The 20,585-nt window shown below is 37.3% G+C and overlaps 1 protein-coding gene across 1 annotated transcript; it reads left to right on the top strand.

Moving 5' to 3' along the window:
* The first annotated feature begins 4,236 nt into the window (after positions 1–4,236).
* LOC123542436 (dolichol-phosphate mannosyltransferase subunit 1-like) lies at positions 4,237–8,611 on the top strand. The gene is made up of 2 exons (XM_045328304.2): positions 4,237–4,320; positions 7,480–8,611. Exon 2 carries the CDS (start codon positions 7,522–7,524, stop codon positions 8,239–8,241), a length of 720 nt encoding a protein of 239 aa, XP_045184239.1. The 5' UTR covers positions 4,237–4,320; positions 7,480–7,521; the 3' UTR covers positions 8,242–8,611.
* Positions 8,612–20,585: the final 11,974 nt, after the last annotated feature.

Genomic DNA, 20,585 nt, shown 5'->3' on the forward strand with positions numbered 1-20,585 from the left:
TCATTTATTCTTCCCAAGGAGGGTCCTTGTATGGAACAATCTTACCACTGCAGTGGTTACATCATTGATGTTGGATAGCTTCAAAATCACCATCCAACAACCCGGCATCCATTGAAAAGAAAATGGAAAACATTGTACAGTGTATGTAACAATTGGATTTTAAAGTGAGAGCATGTTTTGGGAACAACCAACACCCACAAATTGTATAGCATGTTGCAGATTTTAACCCCTTCTACGCAACACGATGTCCACCTGCGGATCAAAGAGCTATAAGAACAAGTGAATGAAGTATTGCCATGCAATACAAAGTCCCCTACTGGAAGGCACCTAATTTTCTCTACTGCAGTATAAAATAATGAATGATATCTGTCAATGTTGTATAAACAATATTGTACTATATTTTAAAAATATGCTATAACAAAACACTTGGATTAAATTTTTATATATAAAAACCCATGTTGTTTTCATTTTTGAATTTTTTTGGCTGATTATAAAAAATTTTTATCATGTAAATTATTTATAGTAACAACAAAGGGAAATTAATCTTTAAAAAAAAAAAAACATCTAAAATAATATAGTCCAAGAAACTCTTTACCAGGTAGAGATGGTCAAAATACACCTAAAAATTGGATGTAACATGCATGCTGTACCACAGAAAGTGTCTCGATTTTTTTTCTACCACCCGTAATAAAAAGTTACAATAAAATCTATTTATGAACAACATAGGGACGTAATTCTAAAAACAAGGGTGCCTCTGGTGGTGAACATTTGGTCCAAGTTTAACACAAAATCCCTCCATGCAGAAGAAGAAATGTTTTCCGTCCCCCAAATCATTCTTGAATTGACCTTTGAACTCTAAATATGACCTTGACCTTGACCTAGGGACCTGGTTCTTGCACATGACTGTTGTCTCATCCAGGGGGAAAATTTGTGCCAACTGATATCTAAATCCTGGCTTTGCATGACAAGTTTAGACCGGACAGGAAAAAAATCCTCTTGACCTTTGATCTCAAAGTGTGACCTGACCTTTAAGCTAGGGTACTGGGTGTTTGCGCATGACCACGTCGTCTCATCATGGGAAACATTTATGCCAAGTAATATTGTAATCCTTGATGGATGACAGGGGTTCTGGATCGGACAGGGAAAAAACCTTATTGACCTTTGACCCCCATTGTGACCTTGACCTTTGGCTAGGGGTCTGGGGTTTGCGCACGACTCGTCATCTCATTTATGGGAACACTTGTGCTAAGTGATATTAAAATTCCTTAATGAATGTCAGAGTTATGGAGCCACACGAAACAGACCCTGTTCATGCTATGTAACATTTGCTGCTAAGTGTGACCTTGACCTTTGAGCTAGGGGTTTGAAAGTTGTGCTGACACATCGTCTTTATTATGATGTACATTTGTGCCCAAATAATATTAAAATCCCCTTTATAGATGGGAAGTTAGGAAATGGGCAGAAAAAGCCTTGTTGACCTTTGACCTCAAATTTTTGACCTTGACCTTTAAGCTAGGTGTCTAGGTTTTGCCCCATGACACGTCGTTTCTCATGGGGAACATTTGTGCCAAGTAATATTAAAATCTCTTCTGGTTTGGGAGAGGGTTTTGGAAACCCGGACGGAAAAGCCCTGTTGACCTTTGACCTCCACCCTTGTGACCTGACTTGAGCTAGGGGTCGGGTTTTGCGCATGGGCACGTCGCTCTTCATGGGGACATTTTGCCAAGTATATTAAAATCCTTTTGGTGTGGGTTTGGACCAGGACAGGAAAAAAAGCCCTGTGACCTTTGACTCAATTGTGACCTTGACCTTTGAGCAGGGGGCGGGTTTGCGATGCACGTTCGTCTCTCATGGGGAACTTTTGTGCCAAGTATATTAAAATCCCTTCTGGTGACGAGTTATGGACCGGACACGAAATGCGGACATCGGTCGGACAGACGGACGGACGGAAGCGAAAAGCGCATTCCTATAGTCCCGAAACTGGTTTTTAACATAGGGGACTAATAAATAGAAACAGCACTCGAAAGCATATAAACCATTTCTTGCCCTGAGCTTAAAGAGGGTCTATTGAACGTCTGTTGATCCCGATGTCAAGTTGCAACGCTTTTGAACATGTTGAAATAAGATTACTTTTGGATCATTTGTTTATAATGATAATAGTGCTTTTTTAATGTAATTAGTATTTTCTACACGGGGAATGAATGAATTTATGATTGGAAGTCAGAAATCAACAGTTGTTGTTTAAAAAATGGACTCGATTCCATTTATTCATAATTTGAACATGTTCAAACATTGCGGAATAATACTAATTTCACTTGGGTAATGATTTCATTTTCTCAGACTTTATCATAGACTTCCTGCGTAAAATCTAAATTTTTTAACTAAAATAAAGGTATTAAATCGATATAAATTTCAATGAAACTTCAAAGTTTTGTTGTTTGTAGCATCATCAGGGGCATGTGCAGTGAAAAATCTTAATTGATTTCTAAATAGTGTAAAATTATTTCTAAAGTCACTACATGTTCATTGTAAATATTCTTCGTTTTACCAAAGTGGAAACTGGGAGGTACTCGAAAATGCAGCTCTCTGATTGGTCAGTTAGAACCCATAATGTACTGTGATGTCATGATGAAGTTATAAATTTCGCCCCGATATCGCCAATTTTATACTTCAGAAAGCGTCTGTTGATTCAATAACGATTGATAAGATAACATGCTAACACGAGATGACGCAGGATTATCTATCTCTCTACCATTCACTGACGTCTGTCATACCCCATGTAGGAACGCAGACCCAGTTGCCATTCTGTGTATTTTATAGCAGACCCAGACACCGTTTTTCTCTAGGTAAAATTCTGATCTGCCGTTCATTAACTTTTAAAAATTGCTAGTCTTTTGGGTTTAAACAAGCTTTGTACAGTCATGTAAATGATTGTAATTTTCCCGAACAAGGCGTCTCTTATAGCAGTATTTTTTACTAAAAGTTGGACACATTCTTCCATCCAAAAAGAACCAAAATTTGACCATAATGACATTTAAAAGAACTACAATAGTCATTTCCGGATTACGTTAAATTCTAATTTCTATTTAAATTTGGAATTGGAAAATTAACTTTTTACATTAAGTCCTCATTGCCAAACTTTACACGCAAAAAGAGACAAATTCATTTGGTGTTGGTCTAATGAGATTCTGTTAGGTTTGAAATTTTCAATATTCAGCTTTTCAATTTGAAGGAGTTATCATTGTGATGGTTTCCAGGGTATAAATAATTCATGTAAAATTTTTGATGCAGTACGTTTTAATAAGAATAACAGAAATCACTCAATTACCTTTCTTTTCTTTATCTTGGTGCCCATTTTAATCTATATCAAACTATCTTTTGATTATATGAGCCATGCCATGAGAAAATCAACATAGTGGCTTTGCGACCAGCATGGTCCCAGACCAGCCTGCGCATCCTCGCAGTCTGGTCAGGATCCATACTGTTCGCTAATAGTTTCTCTAGTTCCAATAGGCTTTGAAAGCGAACAGCATGGACCCTGGGCCGACTGCGCGGATGCACAGGCTGGTCTGGTTTCGTGCTGGTCGCCCAAAACCATATGTTGATTTTCTCATGACATGGCTCATATATAGAATATCTTTCGAGTTTTCACATGTCAAGAATTAATGCAGTCTAAAACATGCATTCAGAAATCACGAATTATCATTAATATTTATAATTTTAATAGATCTTATAGAACATAAACTTCCTTAACGAATCTATAATTCCAGATAATTCCAACACCACTCCTTTAGTTTTTAAGGGCACTGGTGAGTTTTCAAGGGAGCTCTGCCTTTTAGGTAACACCTAATTTCATATTAGTTCTTTGAGGGGATGAAGTTGAGGAACCTCATCAAATCAAATCTTGCAGACGAAATACCAAAACGGGGACGGACTGACTTCGAGGAGTGCTGCAGTATAAATAGATAGATAGATAAGTTGACTAGGCCCAGACTAGCCTAGCAAATGGGGACGAGTTGCGAACAACCATCAAAGTTTGGTATTTGGAAGATATATGTACATATTCAAATATGGATAACCATATATAATACAATACAGATTATTGCCATGCGTTAGTTACCATAAATCAGTTCTTCGATCATCATATTTTTCGCGGAATTTTACAATACTTCACTCTTTGGTTTCTTTGTCGTTCAAAATGTCCGGGAATTATCTCCCTTAAACATTTCCGGTTAGTCCAACCAATCAAAGCTGTTGATTTGTACCCGAATTTTCATCGTCTGAAAAGTGGGAACCAGCTGAATTGGGCTACGTAGACAGGTGGGTATTTTATTGTATTTTATTTTTATAGCTCTTTGATTTTACTTTATATTAAACATTTGAAATTAAACAGTTTAACATGTAAATATTTTAACTTTTTGTGCCAGTTTTTTTGTCTGTCTGTATCATAGTATTCATACGTTCGCTCAGCACGAATTGGATATTCTGTTTATTTGTACTCAAAATAGTTCGACACAAAAAAACTAGTTTCGCACACATTTCACCATTTGTATGTCATAGCGACAAGAGGCCACAGTTGTGACCCAATAATTATGAAACTTTGTCAGAATGTTTGTCTTGATGATTTCTAGAACAGATTCGAAACTCATAAACTAGGTCAGTTCGCAAGATCAAATGAAAAGCTTGTGAACATTCTAGAGACCACAGTTGTGACTCGGGCTTTATCTATCTATCTTCTATGATCGTCGAACCCCTTGCGGGGACGTAGAGGTTTTGCACGTCAAAATCATAAAAGAAAGGTTATAGTGATGAAAATTTAGAGTGGAAGAAACTAAAGAAAATTACTTTGGTGAAATAAAAGGTTAAAACTTGAGTTAGCGGGATAACTAGGGCGAGACATGTTCAAGACTGTAAACTGTGGCACTGAACTGCTCTAGGTAGGGGGTGGGCGGCACTGGGGGTAGTTGTTTGCAATGGGACACAGTTCTCGGAAAATAAAAGAACTTGTGATAGTCAGTGGTTGCTGTAATTACCTATAACTTAGGGATTTGGGCCCTAGCGGACAATCGGGTCATTGGGGTAAGGTAATCTACGATTGGGATAGCAACCAGATCATGATGAATCGTATAGAAGAGTGATAACCTAGAATCTATACGCCTTAAATCCAGGCGACGAAGGTTTAGGAAGTGTAGCATATCTGTTACACTGGAAGTAAGGCTGTAGTCAGTCTTGATCCAACGGGCGGCTCTCCTTTGGACGCTTTCAATTTGGTCTATCTGGGTTTGGGTGTGGGGCCACCATACCTCGGAAGCATATTCAGGCTGGGGTCAGACTAGAGTCTGGTCAGCAATGGTCTTAATGGGTTGGGATTTGACCATAATGTTTCTTCTTAAGAACCCTAGGGTTTGGTTAGCTTTTTTGGTTGACCTATTATGTGATTGTCCCATGATACATCATTTGAGATATCCATGCCTAGGTATTTAGCTGAGCTGACTGATTCAAGTTGGACTCCATGTAGGTAATACTGGGTAGGGATAGGATGTTTCCTTCTAGTGGCGTGGATCACTCGACACTTGGAGGGGTTGAACTCCATATCCCACTCCAGCTCCCACTTTTCTAGAAGTTTTAGGTCATTTTGGAGAGTGACAGATTGGTCTGCAGATGACAATGTTAGATATATTGCCGTGTCATCTGCAAACAGACAGACTTTGGAACTAATGTTTTGTGGGAGATCATTTATGTAAGCTAGGAAGAGCAGGGGACCAAGTACAGACCCCTGCGGGACAACTGATGATACTGGGATGGCATCAGAGGTAGTGCCATTTAGTACTACAGATTGGATCCTATTATCTAAAAAGCCTTTGACCCATCTTAGTGTGTTACCTCTGACTCCATATTCATGCATTTTTAGTACGACTTTCTCATGGCTAACCTTGTCGAAAGCCTTACTAAAATCTAGAAGTATAAGATCTACTTGTTTCTTATTGTAGACTGAGGTGACCAGATCATTCACTAACATAACTAACCTGCTGAACAGCACTAGCAGATTACTGATTAGTGATGGCACCCATAGGTGGTGCTCATGTTTATTTAGATTGTAGGACATTTGCCCCCCAGGACATTTGCCCCCCAATGAAAAATTGTACTACCTGACATTTGCCCCCCAGTTGAAATGGCAGATAGGACATTTGCCCCCCACTTCTTATTTTTAGAATGGACATTTGCCTCCCAATATTTTTGTTCTATGTGCCAATAGATATACTGTGTTTTATGTTGTTTTATTATCAAAATTACTCTAAAAGGCAATTTTCAGTAAAAAAAAAAAAACTATTTTATTGATAAAAATTTGATGAATATGTTAATTACATTCAGGTGTTAAAGGTGGATAATCAGATTTTGGCCATGTAACGGATTTGTTCGAAACTTTAGCATCTGATCATTTACACTCATTTATGTTCACTTAACACTTAATACAAATCAGATTTTCACTGGAGGTATTTTTTAAATTTCATTTTCCTATCCTGGTTGCCCAACAAAGATAGAGTTATTTTATCATAAGTATAAATTTGATAAACATACTTTGCCCAAGGAAATGTATAAATATTAGAAATATTGTAATATATTTGTAAAATATTTGCATTAAAAATTATGTATTTAGATGGAATTCATTAGAAACGCAAGTTTGAAAAATTATTATTACCTCCCTTTGCCTATCTTGGTTGCGCAACCAAGATAGATTGGAAATAAATAAATTCAGAAGCTACACACAGCTTTTAAACTTGCATTTTGGTTCAGATTGTTCAATAGTTGATATGTCTATCAAATGCAAATGTAAAACTAGACATTGTATCGAAATAAAAAGAAATACCCAGCTTTTTATATACTTTCATATTAAAGGGGAGTAATTACAAAATTTTATAAAAATAATAAAATATACATTTCAAATAGGAATCTAACTCTATGTAATCGGTCTTTTTGTTCCTTAAATAATTCTCTACCAGAATATACAAAACGTAAAAAATGTCATTAAATGTTGTTTAAATGTGATTGACCACCTTTAAGGTAAATAATAGCCTATATTGAGTTATAAAAATCTTATAAAAATGTTATAATTTTTTAATTTGTGCAATGTTTTTAACACTCAAACTTGTTAATCTGGCAATTATCTACTAGAATGATGTAAGAAACAAAGACATTGTTATCTACAATATGATAATTATCTTCTACCAAGTTCCTAAAAAATCACTAGGGGGGCAAAAATATTGGGGGGCAAATGTCCGTTTCAGAAATAAGCACTGGGGGGCAAATGTCCTATCTACCATTTCAACTGGGGGGGCAAATGTCCAGCAGTCCACTTTTTTATTGGGGGGCAAATGTCCGGATCCCGTTTATTTAACAGGGAAACAAATAGGGTCTTGTAAGAATTAATATTAAATTGTATTAATTTTGTTTTGCTAATCTTAGCCTTTTTTATTTCAGAAGAGATCAGATACTGACAAAATCAAAAGTAATTGCAGCTATATGGCAGAGGATAAATATTCAATCTTGCTTCCGACGTACAATGAAAGGGAGAATTTGCCGATTATTGTGTGGCTGATCGAGAAGCATCTCTCAAAATGTGACATAAAATATGAGATTATTATCATAGATGATGGAAGTCCAGACAAAACATTGGAAGTCGCTGAGGAACTTCAGAAAATCTATGGCAAGGAGAAAATAGTTCTTCGACCAAGAGAGAAAAAGCTCGGACTTGGAACAGCCTATATTCATGGTATTAAACACGCCACTGGAAATTTTATTATCATAATGGACGCTGATCTGTCGCACCATCCAAAATATATTCCAGAATTTGTCAAGAAACAAAAGGCAGATAGTTTAGATATTGTGTCTGGAACACGTTACAGTGGAAATGGTGGTGTGTATGGCTGGGACTTGAAGCGAAAAATTGTCAGCCGAGGAGCCAATTATCTCACTCAGATTCTGTTACGGCCAGGTGCCTCCGACATCACTGGAAGTTTTCGACTGTATAGAAAAGAAGTCCTAGAAAAGCTTGTTAAAGCATGTGTTTCCAAGGGTTACGTGTTTCAGATGGAGATGATTGTACGTGCACGACAGTTTGGATTCACAATCGGGGAGGTGCCAATATCATTTGTTGACAGAGTGTACGGGGAATCGAAACTTGGAGGCAGTGAGATTGTCCAGTTTGTTAAAGGACTGCTATATCTATTCGCTACTACTTGATCAACTAAATGACAATCCCAAACACGTTTATGAGTCACATGTTGAATTGAAAAAGTTCTGTTTCGGGCAAAGTGATAATATTGTAATAAGAAATAAACCCTGATTTACAAACTGTATAATTTCTGTTTTTGAAGAATTATAATCAAAGTTAAGCAAAGTTTTATAATGAATCTATCATATTTTTTTAAAATTTTGATTTGTCACAAGGTTAGTGTGGTTCATTTTTTGCATGTGTTACTGTAAAATTATTTGAGAAAATGGATAAAAATATTAGTCATACTGGTATTGGAAATTTCAAGATACCGTGAAACTAAGTTTGAGAAGATATTAATTTTGTAGAAAAATCATGAGTAAAATTCTTCAGATTTCATTCTATTTTATTTCATTTACATTTTTGCCTCATAGACATGATAGACTATATATGCCTAATAAAAAAATGTTTGTTTCCTGTAACATGCTAAAAAATTAGGGTAGGTAGGTTGGTAAAAAAAATTTATATTAAGGTATTGGACTCGTAATAGTGTACCTCCTGAAGAGTATTCATTTCATAACATAAACCTATTTTGACTACCTGTAATTTTTCAAGAGGGTGTAGGTTCAAGCCCCACTAAGACCAAACTTTTTAGCTCACCAGAGCCAAAGGCTCAGGGTGAGCTATTCTGATCAGTCACCGTCAGGCTTCCGTTGTCTGTTGTCCGTCGTCCGTAAACTTTTACTTTAAATGACATCTCCTCATAAACCGCTAGGCCAATTTCATCCAAACTTCACAGGAATGTTCCATGGGTGAAGCTCTACAAAAATTGTTCAAAGAATTGAATTCCATGCAGAACTCTGGTTGCCATGGCAACAGAAAGTAAAAACTTTAAAAATCTTCTTCTCAAAAACCAGAAGGCCTAGAGCTGAGATATTTGGTGTGAAGCATTGCCTAGTGGACCTCTACCAAGTTTGTTCAAATCATAACCCCGGGGTCAAAATTGACCCGGCCCCAGGGGTCACTTGATTTTTCATAGGAAAATCTTAAAAAATCTTCTTCTCACAAACCAGAAGCCCTAGAGCTTAGATATTTGACATGTAGCATTGCCTAGTGGACCGCTACTAAAATTGTTCAAATCATGACCCCGGGGTCAAAATTGACCCCGCCCCAGGGGTCACTTGATTTTACATAGGAAAATCTTCAAAAATTTTCTAAAAATAAACCAGAAGGCCTAGAGCTGTAGCATTGCCTAGTGGACCTCTACAAAATTTGTTCAAATCATGACCCCGCCCCAGGGGTCACTTGCTTTTACATAGGAAAATCTTCAAATTTTTTCTAAAAAAAAATCAGAAGGCCTAGAGCTTAGACATTTGTCAGGTAGCATTGCCTAGTGGACCTCTACTAAATTTGTTCAAATTATGACCCCCGGGGTCAAAATTGACCCCGCCCAAGGGGTCACTTGATTTTACATAGGAAAATCTTCAAAAATTTTCTGAAAATAAACCAGAAGGCCTAGATCTTAGATATTTGTCATGTAGCATTGCCTAGTGGACTTCTACAAAATTTGTTCAAATCATGACCCCCGGGGTCAAATTGACCCCGCCGCATGGGGTATGTATTGTACATAGAAAAATCTTCAAAATTTTCTAAAAAACCAGAAGGCCTAGATCTTAGATATTGACATGTAGCATTGCCTAGTGGATCTCTACAAAATTTGTTCAAATCTTGACACCCCCCCCCCCCCCCCCAGGGTCAAATTGACCCTGCCCCAGGGGTTACTTGATTGTACATAGGGAAATCTTCATAAATTTGCTAAAAATAAACCAGAAGGCCTAGATCTTAGATATTTGATATGTAACATTTCCTAGTATACTTCTACAAACTTTGTTCAAATCATGACCCCCCGGGGTAAAATTAGCCCCGCCCCAGGGGTTACTTGATTGTACATAGGAAAATTTCCAAAAAATTTCTAAAAATCATCAGTTTGACATTTGAAGCATGTAGCTCATACTTTACTCTGGTGAGCGATCTAGGGTCATCATGACCCTCTTGTTTTTTCTTCATATTTCTTTTTTCTAGTAAATTAAACTGTTTGTACAAGACTTATAATTGATTTAATGTAAAAAAAAAAAACCTGAAATTTTTCATTAGATAAATCATTTCATGCTGTTTAAAGTGAATTTTACCTCTAATACAGAAAGGTGCAGGATATGACATCATTGAAAATACTGAGTTACATGCAGTAAAAGTTCTTTATTTTGTCATTACTCTTTAGTTCACATTTTGTGGAAGAAATGTACATAGGTTTTACTTCTGCTCCATGGTTATTTTTTAATGTAGAGAGCAAAATTTATACCATTCTCACAGAATTTGGCAGTAATTTCTCAGTGTTGGAGCTAAATTTCTGTATGGTTAAAACCTTCTAATTGAGGCCTCCAGAAAAATGTTACCGACAGTTTTATTTTGAATGTGTTTTATAATTGTTAACCAATACTCTGAGGTTTCTTTTTATATCAAAATAATTGGTGTAATGAATTCGCTGCGGTTGTTTTGTACAGTGGTTATCACTTTCAAATTAGTCTATATTTGAACTTGACTCGAGCCTTGAGGTAATATCATAAAGTATACACAATTTAATTAAAAAAAAACACGGTTAAAGTTTTTATGCCCCCGGCATCTACTGATACGGGAGGCATATAGTGATTGTCTTGTCCGTCCGTAGAGGTTAACCAAATGGGACCGTTTCGTCTAGCTTAAATAACCCTTACTAGAATGACTTGATACTAATGCAGATGTAACCTGTGATTATTCCTCATCTTCAGACATCACCTGATCACAGTTTGACCTTGACCTCAATTTGGACCTAGGTTGCTTTATATGTGCCATCTCTTGGTTAACCAAATGAGACCGTTTCGTTTAGCATCAATACTGCTTACAAGAATGAATTGATACTAATACAGATGTAACCTGTGACCATTCCTCATCTTCAAACATCACCTGACCTCAGTTTGACCTTGACCTCGTTTTGGACTTAGGTTGCTTTGTATCAACAAGGATGCCACCGGTGGCATCAAGCGTTTATTGAACGCAGCTTCTTGTTTAAGACTTGCAACACAGTGTGAAACAACTTTAAAGACTGTGTTCTATTGTTATTCCGAATATTTCTATAAAATTAATTAAGTGCAACCATTCAACTAAGTAATTAAAAAAGACGACGATTGTTCATCACAAGACATTAATTTATTTTGCAAAGTATTTCATTACGCAGTGAGGTTGGAATGACCAATGTCTGGCCGCAGAATTTTATGTCATTTGCTGTCAAAAGTTCATCCCTATGGTTCCAGAATTCTGAAATGGAACTAGGACATTCTTGTCTTGATTCATGCTGTCAGTATTACTGTAATTGTTTGTGTCAACGTTTGAATCTGACTCTTGTCCCGTTGTGCGGCTAGTCTGAGGTCTTGTATTTTTTGTTGCTCACCAGTATTAAACTGTTAATGACCGTGTGAACATGAACATCTGGACCGTCTGATAATTCCGGGTATGTATCACAAAGTTACCGGACAATGTATCTGCCACAAGGATACTTTTCCCACTAACATACCAACTTCTATGTCGAACTGTTGGATTTGCAGCAGAAGACGTTGCAATCTGGGTGTTGCTCTGCAGATCCCCTTTTTCATGACAGAGCCAACTGGTTTACAGTCAGATTCGACCTTAGTATGTTTTGCATAACAGTAATGCTTGAAACGCTTCAGGCTGTGAAGTATGGCTGATGTCTCTTTCTTGATTTGAGCATACTGTAAAATCATTTAATTTCGTGGGCATAAAATTTTGTGGTTTTGGTCAAAACTGCAATTTCGTGGGGATATGAATTCATGGATTTTGAACATAAAATGAATGGGAATTTACTTGTTCATTGGGATTGAATTTCGTGAATTGACTTAGCCACGAAATTCACGAAAATTAGTCCCCCACGAATATTAATTATTTCACAGTAGCCTCTCTCAGTGGTGGTCAAGGTCTTTGATGCAAAGGCTATGGGCTAGCTGTCTGTAAACATGTGCAACCCAGGCCTACTTGTAATGTGACTGGCTTTTTGGAATTGTAGTATGCCAAAACTGATGCCTTTAACATTGCTATTTCGACCTTTTCTGAAGCGTTGTCTTGCATACTGTTCCAAATGACCTCAACGTCTTTTTAGCTCACCTGATCCAAAGGCTCATGGTGAGCTTTTGTGACCGCTCAATGTCCTTTGTGTGTCGTGTGTCCGTCAACATTTTCTAAAAAAATCTTTTCACAAAACCACCGGGCAGAATTACACCAAACTTCACAGGAATGATCCTTGGGTGGCCCCCTTTCAAAATTGTTCAAAGAATTAAATTCCATGAAGAACTCTGGTTGCCATTGCAACCAAAAGGAAAAACTTTAAAAATCTTCTCGTCCAAAACTGCAAGGCTGAGATCCTTGATATTTGACGTGTGACATTATCTAATGGTCCTCTATGAAGTTTGTTCAAATTGTGCCCCTGGGGTGAAAAGAGGCCCTGCCCGGTGGGGTCCCAAGTTTACATAGACTTGTAAGTGTAGGAAAAAACTTCTTGTCTGAAACCGCAAGACCTAAGCCTTTGATATTTGGTATGAAACATTGCCTTGTGGTCCTCAACCAAGATTATTCAAATTATGCCCCTTGGGTGAGAAGAGGCCCTGCCTCAGGCGTCTCAAGTTTTACAAAGACTTGTATAGGAAAAAATTTTTTTAAATCTTCTTGCCTGAAACTGCAAGGCCTAGGCTTTTAATATTTGGTATGTTTCATTGCCTTGTGGTCCTCTTCCAAAATTGTTCAAGTTATGCTGCTGGGCTGAAAAGAGACTCTGCCCTGGGGTCCCAAATTTAACGTAGACTTGTACAGGGGGAAAAAAATCTTCTTTTCTGAAAGTTTGATATTTGGTGTGTAGCATTGCCTAGTGGATCTCTAACAAGATTGTTCAAATTTATAATGCCCCTGGGATGAAAAGAGGCCCGGCCCTTGGGGTCACTTGTTATTTGAGTTATACAGAAATAAATACATCAAAAATTATCAAAAAAATGATCATATTTCCAGTTTAATTATAATTACCTGATGACCCCAAGTGATTAGGAGCCACTTGACTGTGACCTTGACCTACTGACCTACTTTCTTGTTTTTTAAGATACAGCCTTGGAATTTGGATGACATATACAGTTTTGCACACCAATATTAAAACTGACTCTCAGTGACCATGAGTTTGACCTACTGACCTACTTTCTAATATCTTAAGGTCAGTTTACCATTTGAAACATGTGGCTCATATTACTCAGGTGAGTGATTCAAGTTCATCATGACCCTCTTGTTTCATTAAGTCATGCATGGGACTCTGCCAGTTTTGAATCGAACTTGGACAGATAAGTGATCATATACAGGAAAGTTTCTAACTCTGTTTTGTTTATTGGGGCTTTCATTTCCACAATTGCACAACTTTTTCTGGATCGGGCTTCAAGCCGTCAGCTGTAAGTACATGACGGAAGTATTTTGCTTCTTGGGAGCCAATTATATATTTGTCCGGGTTAAACCTTTTACCCTTTTCATGTGCTCTGTTTAACGCATATATAAGACATACATCGTGCTCCTCTGTTGTCCATCCATAGATCAAAATGTCGTCTACTTTTTATGTAATGCCCAGTATGTCCTCGAAAAAAAATTCTGACAAAATATGTCTTGGGAACTCATGATTCCCATGGGAAGCCTCAAATAACGATATCTTACAAAGGGGCTGTTAAACATCGTCAAGTATGAGGAATTGTCAGTCAGTTTTATAGACCAATAACCTTTGGTTGCGTCTAGTACACTGAAGAACTGAGCACCTGTCAATTATATCGTCGCGTCTTCTATAGTCCTAGTGAGATAGCGAGGTCTGATTATATTGTCATTTAGTGCTTTGAGGTCCAAGCACACTCTTTATTAGCCCAGCATCATCAGATGGTGGGCTATTCAAATCACTGCGTCCGTGGTCCGTCGTCCTTCCGTCCGTCCGTCATTCCGTCCGTCCTTCCGTTAACAATTTCTCGTTATCGCATCTCCTCAGAAACTACCAGGGGGATTTTGACCAAACTTTGTCAGAATGATGTATTGGTACCCTAGTTGTGTCTCCCTGAAAATCAGACTAGTTCAACAAATTTTTAGTAAGTTATGGCCCTTTGTTTATTTCTATAATTTACATAGATTTATATAGGGAAAAACTTTGAAAATCTTCTTGCCCCAAACCACAAAACCTAGGGCTTTGATATTTGGTATGAAGCATCATCTAGAGGTCCTCTACCAAGATGATTCAAATTATTTCCCTGGGGTGTAATATGGCCCCGCCCCGGGGGTCACATGGTTTATATAGACTTATATAGGGAAAAACTTTGAAAAACCTCTTGTCCAAAACCACAGGGCCTAGGGCTTTGATATTTTGTATGTGACATCATCTAGTGGTCTTCAACTAAGATTGTTCAAATTATCCCCCTAGGGTCAAATATGGCCCCGCCCCAGGGGTCACATGGTTTACATAGACTTATATAGGGAAAAACTTTGAAAATCTTCTTGTCCAAACCACAAAACCTAGGGCTTTGATATTTGTAATGTAGCATCGTCTAGTGGTTCTCTACCAAGTTTGTTCAAATTATCCCCCTAGGGTAAAATATGGCCCCGCCCTGGGGGTCACATGGTTCATATAGACTTATATAGGGAAAAGCTTATTAAAACTTCTTGTCAATAACCTACAACATTCAGATTTGGACCACATGTATGGTTTTGAGTGGCAAGATGAACCTTGACATGAGTTGACCTTGATTTTGACCTAGTGACCTACTTTCACATTTCTGTAGCTACAACCTTCAAATTTGGACCACATGCATAGTTTTGTGCACTGAAATAAACTTTGACCTTGACATTGACCTAGTGACCTACTTTCACATTTTTGAAGGTACATGCTTCAAATTTTGGACCACATGCATAATGTTGTGTTCCGAAATGAAATTTGACCTTGATTTTGACCCAGTGACCTACTTTCAGATTTCTGTAGCTATAGGCTTCAAATTTAGACCACATGAATAGGATTGTGTACCGAAACAAACTTTGACCTTGATATTGACCTAGTGACCTACGTTCACATTTTTGAAGGAACAGGCTTCAAATTTGGACCACATGCATAGATTTGTGTTGTGAAGTGAAATTTGACCTTGATTTTGACCTAGTGACCTACTTTCTCATTTCTCAAGCTACAGCCTTCAAATTTGGACCACTTGCATAGTTTTGTGTACCGAAATAAACTTTGACCTTAAGATTGACCTAGTGACCTACTTTCAAATTTCTCAAACTACAGTCTTCAAAATTGATGCACATGCATAGTTTTGTGTACAAAGAACTTTGTCCTTGAAATTGATCTAGTGACCTACTTTCACATTTCTCAAGTTACAGCTTTCGAATTTAGACCACATGCACAGTGTTGTGTACGGAAATGAAATTTGACCTTGAGCTAGTCAGTAAGTCTTGAAATTTGGAACACACAAAAATGACACATTGGTGGGCGCCAAGATCACTCTGTGATCTCTTGTTTACCAGTGCTGGGCTTTTTTGATGCAAACTAATGAATAAACCCACTCAGTCGGCCTAATAACTTTCTGAATAATGCCTTTATTCTCCATGGATTTGAGTTCATTTTAAGCTCATCTGATTTTTTGAAAAAAAATTATGAGTTATTGTCATCACTTGATCGACGTCGGCGTTGCCTGGTTAAGTTTTATGTTTAGGTCAGCTTTTCTCCTAAACTATCAAAGCTATTGCTTTGAAACTTGGAACACTTGTTCACCATCATAAGCTGACCCTGTACAGCAAGAAACATAACTCCATCCTGCTTTTTGCAAGAATTATGGCCCCTTTTGGACTTAGAAAATATCAGATTTCTTGGTTATGTTTTATGTTTAGGTCAATTTTTCTCCTCAACTATCAAAGCTATTGCTTTAAAACTTGCAACACTTGTTCACCATCATAAGCTGACCATGTACAGCAAGAAACATAACTCTGTCCTGCTTTTAACAAGACTTACGGCCCCTTTTGGACTTAGAAAATATCAGATTTATTGGTTAAGTTTTATGTTTAGGTCAGCTTTTCTCCTAAACTATTCAAGCTATTGCTTTGAAACTTGCAACAGTTGTTCACCATCATAAGCTGACTATGTACATCAAGAAACATATCTCCATCCTGCTTTTTGCAAGAATTATGGCCCTTTTTGGACTTAGAAAATCATGGGTAGGACAATTTTTCTATTATACAAAAAAAATCAGATGAGTGTCAGCACCCGCAAGGCGGTGCTCTTGTTCAAAGGTCATCGCGGTGCCGGGTGATTTGGATTTTTGGCCAGATTTCTTCCCCAAGTAGTAAACGTCTTTGTTCCCAGATCGAACTCAATTGTTGTTTTGAATATTCAATGTTTTGAGTGATTTAGATAGCTTTTTCTAATGTTAATGTAGCTCCTTTGTTAATAAACTTCCTACATACTCTAGACAAATTTGTTCCAAAGACATTTTTGTCATGTATCATTTCGTCAGTATTGACAAAGCTACAATCTCGCACACATTCTTAATCTTGTAACAAATGAGTCAATAGTGTCCATGTCCTGTGTCTGATTAAAGAATTTGTAAAGAGCAAATATTGGTGTTTAGGTTTTACATACATCTGAAATTTGTTGTAATACGTCTAAAGCTTTTTTGGCATCATCTTCCAATGTCTTTCCACCTACAGTGGATGTCTCTGCCTTTATCTCCAATCAATAGTAGAAAGTAGGAAACGTGCTCTTCCTCTGTTTTTTCCTTCAACGGTTCAGAAAACTCTTTGAATTTTGTAAATATTGTTTTAACTACTTTGTTTTGTTCGTCCGTTAAATTCCACGAGAAGTGTATTGTTCTTCCTCTGTCTCCAGTCCAAAGTAAAATGTATGCACATTGTTCTTTTCTGGTACTTCCCTTGAGAGAACCGTCAGACATTAGTTTACAATGTTTCTCGAACTTACTCAATGCGTCTGGTAAGTTGCTTGATTCCTAGTCCATGGTTGGATAAGGTACACCTTTTAAATCCATCTTTTTAGCCCACCATCATCAGATGGTGGGCTATTCAAATCACTCTGCGTCCGTGGTCCATCGTCCTTCCGTCCGTCCTTCCGTCCGTTAACAATTTCTCGTTATCGCATCTCCTCAGAAACTACCAGGGGGATTTTGACCAAACTTTGTCAGAATGATGTATTGGTACCCTAGTTGTGTCCCTCTGAAAATCAGACTGGTTCAACAATTTTTTAGTGAGTTATGGCCCTTTGTTTATTTCTATAATTTACATAGATTTATATAGGGAAAAACTTTGAAAATCTTCTTGTCGAAAACCACAGAGCCTAGGGCTTTGATATTTGGTATGAAGCATCATCTAGTGGTTCTCTACCAAGATGATTCAAATTATTTCCATGGGGTCTAATATGGCCCTGCCCCGGGGGTCACATGATTTATATAGACTTACATAGGGAAAAACTTTGGAAAACCTCTTGTTCAAAACCACAGGGCCTAGGGCTTTGATATTTTGTATGTGACATCATCTAGTGGTCTTCTACTAAGATTGTTGAAATTAGCCCCCTAGGGTCAAATATGGCCCCGCCCCGGGGGTCACATGGTTTACATAGACTTATATAGGGAAAAACTTTGAAAATCTTCTTGTCCAAACCACAAAACCTAGGGCTTTGGCATTTGTAATGTAGCATCATCTAGTGGTTCTCTACCAAGTTTGTTCAAATTATCCCCCAGGGTAAAATATGGCCCCGCCCTGGGGGTCACATTGTTCATATAGACTTATATAGGGAAAAGCTTTTAAAATCTTCTTGTCAATAACCTACAACATTCAAATTTGGACCACATGATTGTATGGTTTTGAGAGGCAAGATGAACCTTGACATGAGTTGACCTTGATTTTGACCTGGTGACCTACTTTCACATTTCTGTAGCTACAGCCTTCAAATTTGGACAACATGCATAGTTTTGTGCACTGAAAAAACTTTGACCTAGACATTGACCTATTGACCTACTTTCATATTTTTGAAGGTACAGGCTTCAAATTTGGACCACATGCATAGTTTCGTGTTCCGAAATGAAATTTGACCTTGATTTTGACCTATAGTAGTGACCTACTTTCACATTTCTCAAGCTACAGCCTTCAGATTTGAACCACATGCGTAGTTTTGTGTACCGAAACAAACTTTGACCTTTACATTGACCTAGTGACCTACTTTCACATTTTTGAAGGTACAGGCTTCAAATTTGGACCACATGCATAGTTCTGTGTTCCGAAATAAAATTTGACCTTGATTTTGACCTAGTGACCTACTTTCACATTTCTCGAGCTACAGCCTTCAAATTTGGACCACTTGCATAGTTTTGTGTACCGAAATGAACTTTGACCTTAAGATTGATCTAGTGACCTACTTTCACATTTCTGTAGCTACAAGCTTCAAATTTAGACCACATGCATAGGATTGTGTACCGAAACAAACTTTGACCTCGACATTGACCTAGTGACCTACTTTCACATTTTTGAAGGTACAGGCTTTTAATTTGGACCACATGCATAGATTTGTGTTCTGAAGTGTAATTTGACCTTGATTTTGACCTAGTGACTTACTTTCACATTTCTCAAGCTCACACTGGCCATAGCTTTATCAGATCAAGTGGTTCCAACGTTGTTTGAGCGGTGAATTTTACGCCGATCAGATGGAGAAATATGGCCGATACTACAAATTTCCAGTATTGTAAGTATGATTTAAAGGAATTTCTACCTGTTAAATAACGAATCAAATGAAAACGATGGGTGCACCTGGAGCGCAAATGTGTCTATGTTTTAGCACGTATGTCCATTTAGCTGAGATTTGTACCGTTTATTCAAACACTTCTGTACAGTCCGGCGGGAGAAGGAGATTTTTTTACAGTTTTTGACAATGTCGCCTCAAATATAGTGTTAATCGGGAACAACTAACTGTTCAAACACTTTTTATGTAAAGGGCTACCTCTTAAAACAAGGGGAGTGTATTTTCATAGAATTATTCAGCGTTGTTTCTGAAAAATCGGCCAAAAACCTAATGCAACGCTGTTTCGAGTGGGTCGCTATGCAACGTGGATACCGTTCTGTGTCTTACTTGCGAAGTCTTATCCGTCTTAAAAACAGTCTAAAAGCCTAACAATGAATAAATTTAGAGAGTTTTATATCATTTTAATGATCCCGCCATTTCTTATATATTGTACTTTTACATTTTTATGTTAGCTTAACATTTAACGTATCTTTGAGGACATTGTCAAAAAACATCAACACAAAAACATAAAGCTAGGATGAACATCGAACAATATCATTAAGTAAATAATAGTAATAGTTCGTAAAAACAAGAACCAGTTCACGGGTATTTATCTCCTCCACGAATGTTACTGAACAGCATACCAAAATCGGGTTGACTCTTTAAATCAGTAGAGTTACAGTTGGTTACTTTTTAGTCCCATAAAACCAACACGTTGCGATTTCATTACTGATTTGTTGTGCATTTGAGCTGTTCATACAAAATAAAGAAAATTTGGTCCATGATAAAAGTATTGATCAGTTGTTTGTATATATTTTCAATCATATTCCTGTTCATTTATTTTCAGAGAGATAAATCACAGAGAACGTTAAAATTGGCCAGGGAAAAGGCAATATTTTATTTGTCCTCCATAAAACAGAAACGACGTAATAAACCTCTATGGTCGCAGTTCAAAATGAAAATACAAATGAAATACAGACACCAATGAAAGAAAATAACCGGACCAGCAATACTAATAGAGACGTGTCATCAAGCAAACGATTAAGAGCGTTTTCTTCATGTCCTCAAAGTAAATAATAACTAATAAAAGCACACACACAAAAAACCCCGAAAAGACTGCTAACTCGAACTTCAAGCACCAAATTATCAAGAAAAAGACAGGTTCACTAAAGAGAGAGTTTTATGTGACGAAATGTTTGAAGAATTAACAGAGGAAGAGACAGACTTTTAGACATTGCAAGCGACAATGCTATCCTGAGACAAGTTTCTGCAGCAAAAGATACATTATTTCACAATATTTTAACTCTTATCAAATTGAATAAGTACCCGTTGGCAAGCATCGCTTTTGTTATTTGTTTAGAGACAGTTAAATAGTACAACTGTTGCACATCTCTATTAGTATTGCTGGTCCGTTTATTTTCTTTCATTGGTGTCTGTATTTCATTTGTATTTTCATTTTTGATTGGCGACCATAGAGGTTTATTACGTCGT

This window comes from Mercenaria mercenaria, chromosome 19 (genome assembly GCF_021730395.1).
Source record: "Mercenaria mercenaria strain notata chromosome 19, MADL_Memer_1, whole genome shotgun sequence".
NCBI classification, from domain to species: Eukaryota; Metazoa; Mollusca; class Bivalvia; order Venerida; family Veneridae; genus Mercenaria; species Mercenaria mercenaria.